At 39.2% G+C, this 15,770-nt stretch overlaps 1 protein-coding gene across 1 annotated transcript in view; it reads right to left on the bottom strand.

Annotated features, from left to right (window-relative positions):
• The window catches only part of LOC149791064 (complement C1q-like protein 3), a 46,322-nt gene that overhangs the window by 17,233 nt on the left and 13,319 nt on the right, over nt 1-15,770 (bottom strand). The window contains exon 3 of the mRNA XM_089972999.1: nt 6,108-6,433. Within this exon, the coding sequence (XP_089829125.1) occupies nt 6,108-6,433 (326 nt within the window). The remainder of the gene's footprint in view (nt 1-6,107; nt 6,434-15,770) is intronic.

Raw genomic sequence — 15,770 nt, 5'->3', positions numbered from 1 at the left:
CAATCAAAACTGATGTTGCAACAAACAAAAGGAGTGTAGACGCGCATGAACGGGAAATAGAAATAATCGGCGCTAATGTTGCAACGATCATAAATAATGTAGACTCGCATGGACGGAAAATAGAAACAATCAAAACTGATGTTACAACGATCATAAATAATATGGACGCGCATACACAGGAAATAGGAACAATCAAAACTGATATTGAAGCGAACAAAAAAAATGTAGACGCGTATTGGCGGGGAATAGGATTAATCAAAACTGATGTTGCAGCGAACAAAAAAGGTATAGACGTGCATACATATGAAATAGGAACAATCAAACTTGATGTTGCAGCGAACAAAAAAAGTATAACCGAGAATACACGGGAAATAGAAACAATCAAAACTAATGTTGTAACGATCATAAATAATGTAGACGCGCATGGACAGAGAATAGAAACAATTAACATTAATGTTATAGCGAGCAAAAAAAGTATAGACGTGCATGAAGGGGAAATAGAAGTACTCAAAATTAATGTTATAGCGAACAAAAAAAGTATAGACACGCATATACAGGAAATAAATACACTCATTACTAGGGTTGCAGCGAACAAAAAAGATGTGGACACGCATATACAGGAAATAGGAACGATTAAAACTGATGTTGAAGCGATTAAAGACGGACTACCGAGAGTAGCAGAGCAATTCGAAAAAATAAAAATCCCTCATGAGAACATCATCAACACAGTATACACAATTCGGCATGGATCATTCGATTGGACTCCTACACAGAATACAGTAAATATTACCGCAACTGTTAAGGGTATTTATCGATTGACACTGGTTTCAATGATGCAGTTTAATATATTATCGTCGAGTTCATCCGGGTTTAACAATACAATATCAACAATTATAGACAAGAACGCAACTGAACTGTTTACAATTTATGCCGTTGATAGAAATCTAACCGGGGCAAACATTACATGGCATGTGGAATTTGTAGCGAATCTAAGTAATTAAAAACATTAGCTCTTTTAAAATAAAAATGACCACCAAGGAAATTGAATCAGAGGTATCACCGACGTCACATCAATATCGATTCGATACCGCAAAAGAATTTTCCGCGAACTTGAAAACGCTTTCCGAACAATACCGTGCAAAAATAAAAAAATACCGCCGAAAAATAACCGCCATCGACGCGGTCGTGTACTCGGTGTCGGGTATAGTAGCTGGCGCCGGTGTTATTTTATCCACGGTGACCACGATAGCCCCGATCGCTGTTCCAATCGCTGTCTCCGCGATGACAACAGTTGCTGGAGTCGCCAACGCAATCACTAGGAAGATATCATCGTGTTTTCAGAAAAAACTCAACGAGTATACAGTAAAACATCAAATAGTATCCGACGCGTACTCGAAATTATCCGGGTTGATCTCGTTATCGATTGATAATTTGTTCGTATCCGATGTTGAATTCTCAACGATGGTCCAGTTGTATAGCTCCGCGATGTCAAAAATCGAGGATTTTCAACTGGAAGCCAGAACCACCTGGTCGTTGAAATTAGACACTAAAGACAACGAATAATAATAATGTCACTGAACCCCGAAGGGTTTCAGTTGCTTCAGCGGATCGCGGAGAATACCACTCCGGTACAAACAAATATGATATCGATAACGTCAACGAAACCCGAATTCAGTGTAAACTTCCCATCGCCGGTTCCAGTGAAGGAAATAGCGCTGGCAAAATTGCGAGTATATCACAGTTGGCCTAATATCCGAGCGGACGCATTTAACGGACAACAACCTAATAACTCGCTGGTTTTTGCACGGACAAATAAACCCGATGGGACCCCAGACTGGAAGGAGGTTACAATACCAACTGGGTCATACCAAATAGAACAAATCAATAAAGAATTTCAACGCAGGATAAAATCGATCACAGGAAAGGAATCAAAAATAGCTATTACGGTTCATGAACCGACGTTATCGTCGACGATTGAAATAAGCACACCGGGGTATATGGTTGATATCTATAACAGTTCAATAAGAACCATACTAGGATGGCCTAAGAATCCACCTCATGAAATCCCCGCGGACTTGAACACAAATGCGCAATCGTATCATGAAATTAATCCCAGTTATCGAGATAAGTTGTCTATTATGAAAAACGCGTTATTACCCGGCGGGTTTATATTTCAAGACAGGAATACCATGCAATGGTATTTTCAGTATGAGAAAATTCCTACATTGCACGCCGTGTTCACATTTAATTTAAATGATATCGATAGTTTTTTTATCGAAATTAATCATAATTACCGATTGCAACTAGAACAACTACGGAAAACAAAAGCACAAAAACACGTTGAGGTGTTAAATCAACTTATATCAGACATGGAATATATCAATGAACTAATCGTTAAAATAATATCCGATAGCAGCGATGATAATAATAAACAAGAATTCCTAACCGAGTATAATATCACAGAAGCCGATTTACCTGATTTCAAGTTTCCAGGATACAACGCGCCAGAACTAAGAAAGTCTCTTAATGATTTTATCAGTCCATCAACTCATATCCTCAGACACGATAACGGAGATGATGGTAGGCATATTGCTCCATACAACGTAAATATCGCATCGGTGATAGCAATCAATCTAGTGTGTGATGTTATCGAAGGGAGTTACCAGGTAGATACCAATCAATCAAATCAAGCTCAACAGGGATATATCCTTTATTCATTTTCACCAACAGCCCCTCCGGGATATTTAATCGTTGAGAATCCGATTAATCCGGTCTATATGCGATGCCATGATCGGTTTTTAACGAGAATTAATTTTAAACTCACCGATCAGTCAAATAACCTAATTGATCTACAGGAGGAGGAGTTAGTGATCACTCTGTTTGTAAGATCATTGTAAATAACCACTTAGCAGCAGAGGGGGCGATGACATCGACGCGGTCGTCGATGTGCTTACCGGACGCTGACGACGCTGGGGATCGGCGCGCAGAAGGTGTTAATTAAACCAAATGACGATTGGACGATCCCCCAACGACGTCGTCGTTTTTTTTTTTACCAGGCGCTGACGACACTAGATCGTTGAGTGCAGAAAGTAATAATTAAGCAAAATAACGATTGGACAAAATGTCCGATTCGCCCCCTCTGCTGCTGAAGGTGATACAAACACTAGCATTAAACCTAACATATTTCCTATATTTAAATAGCAGATTAAAAAACAAGCAGATCACTGTTGTATCCAATACCATGGCAAGACTCGGGTAAATCATTTCAGGTCGCAAAACATTATGAAAGAGATCGAATATCGCAGAGATATTGGAAAGAAATACAAAATAAATTATACATGATGAAGCAAGAAGCGGCTAGCAATGTCTCATTTACGGTGAGATGGGTATTGCAGATGGATTAGGAGTCTCGCGTATATATACGTTTCGCATTCCTCTGACTTTTATTGGTTTTCTGCAACTTTGCTTAGGTTTGTCACAATACATTTTAAGGGCTAATTGATATGCAGCTAATTAGGTAGAACCGGACTGAGGACAAAAGAGACACTATAGTTTGTAATGAGACTAATAAGATGGAGTTACGTTTCAACGTTCTTCATTAAAACAGTGCAAGGAGATTAAGAATGTCCTGAGTAAGAAATTAAAACCAATGCAGATGGTCAACATAATATAGAGCCATAAAAATAACTTAACATTTTTCACATTTTCTTTGATTGGACCATTGACACTGAATGCCCAAAAATACGACCGCAGCACAATGTTAAAATCTCAGCATGGTAGAACTGTTTCTTATTGTGGTATTGTTTCTTAAAGGGTAAAAATCTTAACAGGCAATTGCAAAGAAGCAAAATAAACAGACTGAAAATAAATATTAAACATAAGAGTGAACAAGTAAGTGTTCCACGGTGTACCTGTAGGATACATTTTTCTCATGAAGTAAATGGGAAAGATACTTTAAGAGGTCCTGGTGACTTTGCTTTAAATCTGTACAGGTAACAATGGGGGGGGTGTAAAACTAACGCAAACAATTAATAAAGTGCCCTATACTTGAACCGAATAAACGTATAAGAAAACAGTACGTGATTCAATAGTAATGAAGTGAAACAGATACTAAACAGAGTGTGAAAGAATTGTTGATACTCAGATAAACACATCTTTCCAGGATAATAATTTCATAGATAATAAAACATGAATAGAACATGCTGTCAACCAGATAACATCCACGGTACTGAAAGAACTGACAAACCTACAGATTGGTGACAAAAGGTAAATCACTATATGTGTTTAAATATAATAAAATAAATGTAATGTAATGCTTTCTCGAATACTAAAAAAAATCACACGGTAAGAGAAACAGCCAATAAAATACCAAGTATTAATTGCAGTCTGGTAAACAAATGATGCACTTAGAGTGAAAAAGGTTTGGAGAGTGATGTGGTGAAGAAGACAAAATAAAATTTTTGACGACTAATACACTTGGCTTAAATTCAACAACACCATGTAGATTTTTAACAGTTATCAACGATTGTAGTACCAGTGTTGCAGCCTTAAAAATTAAAATAACTGTTGTCAATAATAGGCTTTCCGATGTGCTGAAAAATAAAGGTTTAACTGGGATAGCCAAATATATATAAAAACAAAATAAATATGAACGGTAACATGATTAGAACTATGAAAGTGAGTTGTAATTTACATTTAAGCAGATCTTAGCTATAACATTAAAATGATGAAATATCTTTCCATTTCAGCATACATACATATATGCATATATATATATATATATATATATATATATATATATATATATATATATATATATATATATATATATATATACATATATATATATATATATATATATATATATATATATATATATATATATATATATATATATATATATATATATATATATATATATATATATATATAGGGGCCCCGAGTGGCCGAGTGGTCTAAAGCGCTCTTCGTTACGGATCACTGCCACCTCACCTCTGTCTGCGGCGGTTCGAGTCTAAGATTCAGCCAATGTGGGTATATGAGAAAGCTTGCCAGTAGCTTCTCGAGGGTCGGTGGTTCTTTCCGGGGTTTTCCCGGGTTCTTCCTCCACCATTAATACTGGCCGCCATGTATAGCCTATCGTGTGCTGAAAAATGGCGTTAAACCCCACAACAACAACAATATATATATATATATATATATATATATATATATATATATATATATATATATATATATATATATATATATATATATATATATATATATACGGTGTGTACATGGTTGTATTGCAACAAAAGATAAAAGGATGAATCTCATGCGAAGAAAATTGAAATGATTAATATATAAGATTATAATTTATATATTCAAAATTTAAAGTGATAATTGGAAAAGTAGCAAGTATACATTTAAAACCAAAATAGACAAAAACACAGGGGCGTTCAAATAGAATTAAACGCATAAATGAGTATAAAATCTTCTCTAATGAATTACATGGGATGATTCAAATGACGTTGATTCTACAGTTAAAGACCCGAAATTTCATGTCTGGAATGAGTAAATATAGGGTCTGATATTACTGCTTTAAAACAAACCAAAATGCAACAGGAGAAAAATATAAATTTACCCATCTATCATCAAAACTAAATACTATTCTGCCAATTCAAAAACACAGTTAATAGAAAAACAAAATAATAAACCAAAAAACCTCCTTACGAACTGAGGCAAATTAAGAAATGTTCAGTGGAGTGTTTGAAACCTCTCATTAAATGTCTCAATATGATCCTTTCTCGACAATTCTGAATCCAGTTGTAGATAAATACTACTTATGTCTGCTCAATTGCCGTTAAGGAAACAGTAAATTGTCAAATATCTCGTCTCCTAAAACAATTCTGCTACTCAGGACCGTTTTGAAATTTTATTAGATCTGATAATCTACAACGAAAATATCGTGAATAGCTATTTTTGTATCCGAATCATGTGACATGCTCAAGAAAAAAAAGGTGCGCTTATCAGGAATAATTCTATTTAACTTGCTTCTGAATAGGGCCTTTAAACAAATATTAAATATTAAGCAGAGACTACAAAAAGAAAATTATTTTCCTCACCTGATCCCCCTTGCTGAGCTTCAGAACCACGGAGTTCCCAGATGAGGAGTAATCATTGGCAGTATGGCCGTACGTTGAGCAGACGTAGTAACTATTATGGTATAGCTCCAGCCAGGAAGCCTGGTCGCTGTCTGCTAGTGAATGGAATTGGAACACATACAATCCGGCTTGGTTACAAGTGAAGATTCCTGTATGTGGGTCAAAACCACCTCCGATATTGGCGAAAATTCTGTCGTATATGACTACCTCTGCGTGCGTCATCGTGATGTTCTTGGACACCCCGCCTGAGAACGCGATGACGGGCACATTATGAGTTTGTCGAGTCTCTGAAAGCAAGACGTTTCAAAAAGTGCATTTATGTCTTGTCAATTAACATTATTAAGACTAGAAATACTACGTAGTTCATGAAGGATTAATATTATCACTGTATGACTTGAATTACTACATAATGCATACAGGATTAACATTACCAGTATATGATTTGAATTACTTCATTGTTTATGCCGAATGATCACAAATTTGTTTAATTCATCATTGATTTGCAATTTGTAATAAAGGCATTTGAGATTTTAAAACAAAAATAGTCGACATTTATGGACAATGGTGTGCAGGGCTAGTAAAATTTCACAAACAAAATAAAACGAAATGTAATATATATTCTAAGTAAGCATACAGCAGCAGGGGGGGCGAATCGGACATTTTGTCCAATCGTCATTTGGCTTAATTAATACCTTCTGCACTCAGCGGATCTAGCATCGTCAGCGTCCGGTAAAAAAAAAACGACGTCGTCGTCGGGGGGATCGTCCAATCGTCATTTGGTTTAATTAATACCTTCTGCGCGCCGATCCCCAGCGTCGTCAGCGTCCGGTAAAAAAGCGCGACGACCGCGTCGATGTCATCGCCCCCCCCCCCCCCCGCTGCTAAGTGGCTATTTACAATTTAACCGAATATTTGGTCAAGTCCGATACGATATCGTGTCCGAGGATCATGTAAATTTATCGTTACAAATCCATGTGGGGTCGACTGAGCATGACTAAAAAAGTTTCGAAAAACATTAAAGTCCATGTCACCGCCGCACCATGTCTGCCAAATATTTCGTAGCGTGTGTGTATCAACGCCGTTGAATACAGCAAGAATATTACAGTTGTCTCTGATTACTTTTGGAATCTGAGTGTATCGTTGAGTGACATATATCACGTCGGTGTTTTTATGCCTGCCTCTGGAAAATATCCTAGCTGGGTTTTTTTGATTGTCTAACATAACATCATCGTACACGACTAGATTGTTAACGTCGCCATCAATATCATCAATACCTGGTGCATCATTGATATCTGTAATAAACTCAATAACATTTTTTTCAGCGATCGCTGATGCATTCTCGTTGAAATCTTTCAACACCTCGTAGCATTGTTGATCATTTACGCTAGGAGCAACCAAATACAACTTATCCCACTTCATCCATCTCATTATTAAATTGAGTAACAATTGCGTCTTGCCGGATCCAGATGGTCCGATGATAATCATCCGGATCGAGTTTGGTAACGCTGCAACATGCTTAACTGGTTCTCTTGTTTTAGTCGCCGAAAAATCAATTATATTCATATCTCTATACATAAATTATGGATCTATATTGTGTGAAGTGTAGAGTGCGTACTGGCACAAATGATATGACAACCGTTACAACAAGAAATAACAGATCGGCACTTACTGGTAAGTGTGTACAATGCGGTATAAGGAAATTTAGATTTATTTCTATTAGACCCGGAGATGTTTTAAAAAAAAGCGAGGAGGTGATATTGCAGCCAAGTTATCAAAACTCCCCGGAACACCGTGGGCAAAGTATCCAGGAGAAAAGCACCTTCCAGGATATAGCTACTGTGGCCCCGGAACACGATTAGATATCAGACTCGATGATCAAAATCAGCCCAAACCCGGTGAGTATCCAATAAACGCTATCGATAAGGCGTGTCATGCTCATGATGTTGCTTACTACAAAAGTAGTGATTTGCAACAGCGTCATATCGCGGATGTAAAATTAATTCACGCGTTAAATACCATTCCTGATAAATCCTTCAAAGAAAAATTGGCCTCATGGTTGGTAAAATCGGCTATGAAAGGTAAATTAATGATTGGAAGCGGAGCTTCTCGCGCTGGTAATTGAAAACGCTAGCGTTTATAATAACAACATGGAATCCATCTATTATTCTCCGAGAGGATACTGGAAGGGGAAGGCCGCAATTGGTAAGCTTGCAAGCGCTGCAAAAGTAACAAGGGCCACTGCGGCTAATTGGTTATCCAAACAGGCTATATGGCAAATCTATCTACCACCGCCTAAACAAATCAACTTCTCGCGCTTTGATGTCAGCGTACCTAATGAAGTTCATCAGGCTGATATACTATTTCTGCCGCATGACAACGGTTACAAATACGCGCTAACCGTAGTTGATGTTGCGAGTCGATACAAACAAGCGGAGCCGTTAAAAACAAAGTCAGCAACTGAAGTGGCCGGTGCGTTTGAGCGGATTTATCGAAGAGGTCCTCTGCGCTGGCCAAATCTATTACAAGTTGATCCTGGTAGTGAATTTCGCGGCGCTGTTCTATCAACGCTGAAACATCATAGCGTCGCGGTACGACGAGGTCATACTGCGCTACATCGTGATCAGGCAATTGTTGAACGATTCAATCGGACTCTTGCTGAACGGTTATTTGGATATCAGTACGCAAAAGAATTCATCCAAGAAAAACGATCTCGTGAATGGGTCAAAAGGTTGCCAGGCGTAATTGCAGCGTTAAATAACGAGATTACCCGAGCAATCAACATAAAGCCCAGCGACGCGATTAAAAAAAAGTATATACCCGGAAGATCAAAAATAGATAGCGTTTCCAAGCCGATTCTCGGCGATGTTACCGTGAGGTATCTGTATGAACCAGGAGAGCTTGAAGGCGGTAAAAAAAGAGCTACTGATCCTATCTGGAGTGTTACCACACATAACATATCAACGATAACACGATCAACTGGTAGACCACCGATCTATATACTGGATTCAACTGCCCCACAGCGGAGGTTTACACGCGAGCAACTACAAGTGATACCTGACGATACTCAATTACCCCCGCGTGGTCTTAACTAGCGCCGTTGCGTCTATTGCACTCAAGACAGGTCAACCTCACATTGTTTTTGACATGACCGAGACTGTTATCGATCCTGTCCACGGTAAATTGGCGAGTGTCTTTATCCGAATAACGCCAGCGCATTACACAATTACAACTCGCGCAGTGGTTATTCTGTTGTTGTCGTAACGCAATTATTAATTCGGCATCAATATCAAAACGCCGCTATTTTTTTTTTATCCTGTTGGCGGTAACCCGAGAGTTTTCTATTGATGACGCTTGCATCGGTGACTCCGTCAGTGACTCCGTCAATAACAATTCTTCGAAGCTGATTTATCCTCCGTACTCTGGACACTGCAAGATAGACTAGAATTGACCATTCGATGCGATTATCAACCATCCAAACAATTGTATCCGTGATAGTCAGTCCCTGCGAGGAATGTATTGTCGTTGCGTATCCTAGCGTCCACGGGGATTTATCAGCACGTAGCGCGTCCTCGACGACGCTGATATCGACGAGCACGATATCATTCAGCACGAGAATTTGTTTTTTTGTCCCCGACGCTGTCGAGCCTGGAATTTCAACTTCAATGTTCTGCCGCCGTGTATCCGCGAACGGCACTGGACGCGTTGGAAACTTTTCCTTATGCAACGTAAACAACTTCCGCTGAAGTGTGTCTCTGACTATCTTTCTACTCGCTACAATTAAATCATTTGGTCTCCATGTTTCCCAAAATTCATTCATTGGAGTTTCGGGAATCACCTCGCGGATTATTTCACGTTGAATTCTATCCGGCTGTAATCTGATTAATTTTTTAACCTCGCGCAGTTGTTCATCAAATGCTCAGTAATCAGTATCGGTTTCTTCATAATAGTCCACAAAACCCTTTAACCAATCATGTGGACCCTCGCCGACAAATGGCGGTGGTTGGCCATGATTTCCGCACATTATCACCGCTGTATTCGCGCGCAGCAACCACTCAAGAAACATTTGTAAAACATCTAACGAAACAGTACATATCTCATCCCAGATGATAACCTCAGGAATAAATTTTTCACCCATTCGATCAGGAGTCCACTCACCGCCGCTGTATCGAAAAAAGCTGTGATAAGTAACGGCGTCAACATTTCGTTGTTTTATCTCTCGCGCTAGTCTATGGGTCGGTGTAAGCACGATTATACTTGCCCGCGTTCGAAATAATTCAATTGCCCGAGTCGTTTTTCCCGACCCGCCACAGCCGCTTAAATAAACTGTTTTATGTCTACAAATTGGATCAGAACACGGTGGTGCATTAGACCATTCTGATAGATCATCACCGCGTAAGTAGTTGTTCTCAACGGTGACATCTGCTGACGGGGAATAATCGCGTCGTATTTCATTTTTAATTCTCCATGTACCCCAACTCTCGTCCGGACTAGTAAACTCGGCTATGTTTCCCTTATACTTTACGTCTATATAAAATGAATCAACGGCTACTCTAACCGCGGTGTCGGGGAATCTATTTATCATCGAGAATAAATTGATAGCGGCATAACCCAGCATAGACGCCCTCAAATGTGGATATGCCGGGCTGTCTCCATCGCTGTAAGTAACAACTGTACCCAACTTTGTTCCATTGGACAAGAAAGCTGTTTTACAGTTCACGTATCTATTTTTTGCCACTGCGTCCTTGATTACGAAATCATATTCTGCGTCATCTATAATCAGCCGTGAGCAATATCGTTTGTAATCGCAGTTTTTTCCACCTTGTGTGAACTTGCCAATTATTCTTCTACCGAGATATTTTGCCTCGCGGTTTCGTTGGTTAAATATCCTCCTGGACCATTCGATGATATATTCCTCGTCGGCATCAATCTGTTTTCTGGATTCGTCAATTATACTATCTAGACGCTCCGGTTCTGGTAACCAGACTTCAGTCTGCGCCCGGTATGATATAATTGCGTCACTGACAATCAACGAAACTAGCATTTTACAATCAATCATATACCGTAGCAGCGCTATTGGCAACCACTTCTTTCCAGACATGTGTCTACCGATCCAAATATAGCAACAGCGATGAAGTCCTGCCGCAAATTCAAATGATACTATGCGAGCGAATCCGGTTAAATCAAAATCAGGCAGTGGTCCATTAATAGCAACACGAATCATTTCATGTCTGTGGTGTCCAAATCGTTTAAAGTACTCAGCGGCGGATTCATACCCGAGAAAACTCGCTGGATAACAGGCAACCATATCAACGGAAATCATAGCGTCGCGGTTGTATTCAGTGTTCCATAGTCCACCGTGATAGTATTCCAAACAACTGGATTGTACATCCGGCAGAAATTCCTTGCGTGTTGGACTCCACGCATTTTTCCTTGCTGCAACATGAGCCGCAACCGATGGAATCGTAAAACAAATTGTTAGCAGTTGTTCATCATGCTCTCCAAATTCCATGGCGGTTTTTTTCATCTTGTTGTGAAACGCTTCAGTGCGATATAATTCACCGTTTGGTCTTACAAACTGATCAAAGGTATCCGCATCGTTTTCAGCGCTGCGAAGTAACCACACTGACACAGGGTCGTTTTTACACAAACAAGCAATAGCATCAAATAGTTTCCTCTCCGCGAGAAAACCATCTTGTATAAATTCCCCCGGGATATACTTTACTGTTCTATCCCGTGGAAATATTGTGACCGCGGACGTCCATGCGTGTTCGTTATGATCAATAATTTTGATTGGGGCTCCCTTTGATTTATACTTTGATTCGTATAATACTTCACCGGTTATCGTTGTAACGGTTATTGGAAATCTTAACGACGTTTCTAATTTCGCTACGTCGCTGATGGTTGCTCCACGCTCGCGCACTGTCTCCTCCCACTGGTTGATTTTGCTGCGTCGTAAATCGGTTAGTTTATTTCCTCGACATGCATTTGTAAAATGCTCTATTATTCGTTCTGCTACACAATTTATCCCCGTTGACTGTTTCATCGGCGCTAGTTTTCCGATATCAGGTTTCTTATTTAACGGGTATATTCCATAAACAACCGCTGTTTCAGGATACGCTCGTTCATAGTATGGTCTGTCAATTCCGGTTAACAGCCCCGGCTTGGAGTCGCGGCTAACAATGACTGTTTTCTTGTCGCTGAGAACTGGTTCAAATTTATCACGTATGATCCAATTACCTGATTCCACCCGGACAATGAATTTTACTCTAAAGAAATACTTTTTACCGTCAAGTTGTGATATTATCGTTGATGCGCGTTTGTCGTTCATGGTAGCATCAACAACACCATCAATTCGAAATGTTGACCAACTATGAGATGCACCATCACGCTTGAATTCATTGATACAATCGCGTATTTTATTCAACAGGGTTCTATCGTTTATTAACGCTTTTGGTGCGTCCTTGAGGGCTCTATCGAGATTAAACCTAATATTTTTCCAGGGCTTAATTGCTGCTAATCTCTCGAACTCATCCATATAATTAAAACAAGTATTTAAATGAAAGAATATAGTATAATGAATCACTGCAAATGGTTGATGATTGGGTCGACAACCCCGTGCAATAAATCATGTAGAGGTGAATTCTGCGGGTATCATTTACAAAGCGTTCGTAATGGTTCTCTTGGCCCCCTCCCGTGCTTGGTTTGCCACGTTGGTGTAAGAGGAAAATCGCAGTTGTGTATCAATTGTGGCGGCAAACGATACAGGGAACTAAAACGTTATTATGACAAACGAATAAAAAACGCCGTCATCGACCCCACCGCCGACTCCATCAAGGACAAAATCATCAAAACTCCTCAAGACTACATTGAAAGGTTTATAATTAAACCAAATAATGAATTAGACAAGTAGTATTATTATACAAATGGACCAAGAGTTCAGACCTCACCCTGTGCTCGTTAATTACGAGGCATCTCGCGACGGCGTTGTTAGAAATTGTAGACTAAAAAAACCAGTTGGATGGAAAAATAATCAGGGGTATTTGATATTTAATGCTGGAGGGAAAAACCATCTCTGTCACAGAATTATCTATGAATGCTTCCACGGATTGATCAAGGATGGTCTCGTTATTGATCACATTAATTCTAATTATCGAGATAACAGACTGTGTAATTTGCAAGCTATCTCTCAAAGCGAAAATATTAAAAAAAGGCCAAACTGGTAAGTGCTCAAAGCAAGCAAAGGGTGTCAAATCGTTTAATACATCAACGCACGAAGAAAAAATATTTCAGTCGATGAATGAGGCAGGAAAATATTTCGACATTTGTATCGCCTCAGTACGATTTGTTGCAGAACGAATATATCAAACAGCGATCTCAAAAAGGACCGGACACAGAATTCGATTTTCGTATATAAATAAATCCTCCGATTATATCAGCGAGTGACAAGGTCACCATGACGAAGTCGCCATGACGAATTGTCTGTAATACTTCATACTAAATAACACACCTCGGGATTGATGCGCAGGGTTCATTTTGTAAAATATTTTTTTTTATTTAAAAATAAGATGTTTTATAAGAATATGAATATCGAAGACATCAATAATATATTAACCGAGATTTCAAAATTAAAAAATCAAGGAATTGAATTATCCGATGGTCTCAACAGCGAAAAAATATTATCCGATTATGAGATTATTAACGAACAATCGAAACGGGGGCGTTTTACCCTGGCCCGCGAGTACTTTTTTATAAAACGATTACAACATACGATTAATGAAAACCTGTACCACAATGACGTAAATGCATTCATTGGACTATTCACTGCCGTTGAAATAATACGAAAAAAACTCGGACGTGTTTATGAACGACGCCGGGAGATTTCTAGTAAGATCAAAAACATTAGAAGGATTATAGACGAAACCCCCGTGGAGCCCCTGATGGCACATTAAATGTATACATATCCCCCCGCCACACTCGGCGGGAAATTAGAAATTGCGGAGCAATTTGCAATAATGGTAGGCGAATCACTTACTACTCGGCTAGCCAGAGAGCGGCTAGCGGCGCTTGAAAAGTTTATACCGTTACGAGACAGGGTCCGAGAACAACTTCAAACGCGGCAGCAACTACAAACTGATTTTACTGCTGGAAGCGAACAACTGTTTGCCCCGGTAACTAAAGCGACTAGGAATGTTACAGCGGCAACAGAACGGGCAATATATGGAGATATTCCTGAGGAAGAAAGAAAGAAAAAAGCGCCTCTTCTTCCTGTACTTGAAAAGATAGCAGCAGAGAGAGAACAAACACAGCAACGGAAAAAACAACTTTCCAGTGATATAAAAACCCAACGAGAGTATGAACGATTAGCTGATATTGATGATTCTGAACCCGTTGTTGAACAGGGTGATGTTGGTGAACTTCAAAAAATTTCCACTCAAAGAGGGGTTTCCTTTATAGATAAACTCACTGAAATGGCTATAACACAAATAAAACAATTTCAATTACTGAAATCCAACGATTATAAGATTTTTGGTAATTTTGCCGCTCAAAGCTATCATTCAAGAAAAGACTTTTTAAAAGACGAGTATAAAAACAGTAATATAAAACGAGATGACTGGGTTAATTGGTTGTATAAAACGAATAAAGGGATTGATCGCTTGGATACAAAAGAATTGGGATATAAAGAATTTAAAAAAGGAATTGATAATTATGATATACAACAACAGCAAGAACAGCGAAAAGGAGAAGTCCAAAAAAAAGCTGGTTCTAAAAAAACAAGCGGAGAGGGGTATCCAAGTGGTAGTGGTCTAGTTGAAAACGTTAGTGTTACTTGTCCTAGTAATATTCTCAGTGATATATCACGGCTGGAAGTACTAATCGGAGGAAAACGAGCCGGAAATAACTCTCCGGAAATAATCAATGAGGCCGCTGATATTTGCAAGCGGTTATTTGCAGGCGGTATCATGGACATTAATGCATATCGAACGCTCATAGACGAGCTCGTGGATGATTAATTGGAAAACTGGTGTTTTTATAATAAAGATGATCATACACTACAACCATGATAAACCAGTACTCGTCTACGTGGTAAACTCGCGATTGCCTGTTTACCGCGCGTACTATGGAGATGGTCTCGGTAGCACCATTGCGGGGTTATTTACAAGAATGGCTCCAAAAGTAGCGCCGTTAGCCAAACAATTAGGAATGAAGGCTATTGATGTTATTCGTGATAAGGGAATCAGCGCTATTGGAGATGTTGCCGGAAAGGCGTTTTCTGCAGCAAAGGACAAACTAATATCGTTGGTGAGAAGAAAAAAACAGAAACCACCGGTGATGCCATCAACGACAGTGATGCCTGCAAATGTCAGCAGGGTAATAAATAACGCGGTGAAAGAAAAACTAGAGTCGTTGGCGGCTCAGTCATCCGCCGATGCGGCAACCAACACGCTCATGAACGCAATAGCGGGAAGTGGCCTTAAACAGAGTTCAAAGAATTTACGACGAAAAAATCGCAATTGAAAACATCAACATGATAAATAATAAATGTTTGCGCGAACCGCTGATCCCGCGTTTGATATGGATGCCCCAGTGTGCAGGGATGATTCTGTCCGTGATTATCAATTTTAT

This window comes from Sinohyriopsis cumingii, chromosome 10 (assembly GCF_028554795.1).
Source record: "Sinohyriopsis cumingii isolate HCF-2022 chromosome 10, ASM2855479v2, whole genome shotgun sequence".
NCBI lineage: Eukaryota > Metazoa > Mollusca > Bivalvia > Unionida > Unionidae > Sinohyriopsis > Sinohyriopsis cumingii.
This window is presented reverse-complemented; position numbering and strand designations above follow the sequence as displayed.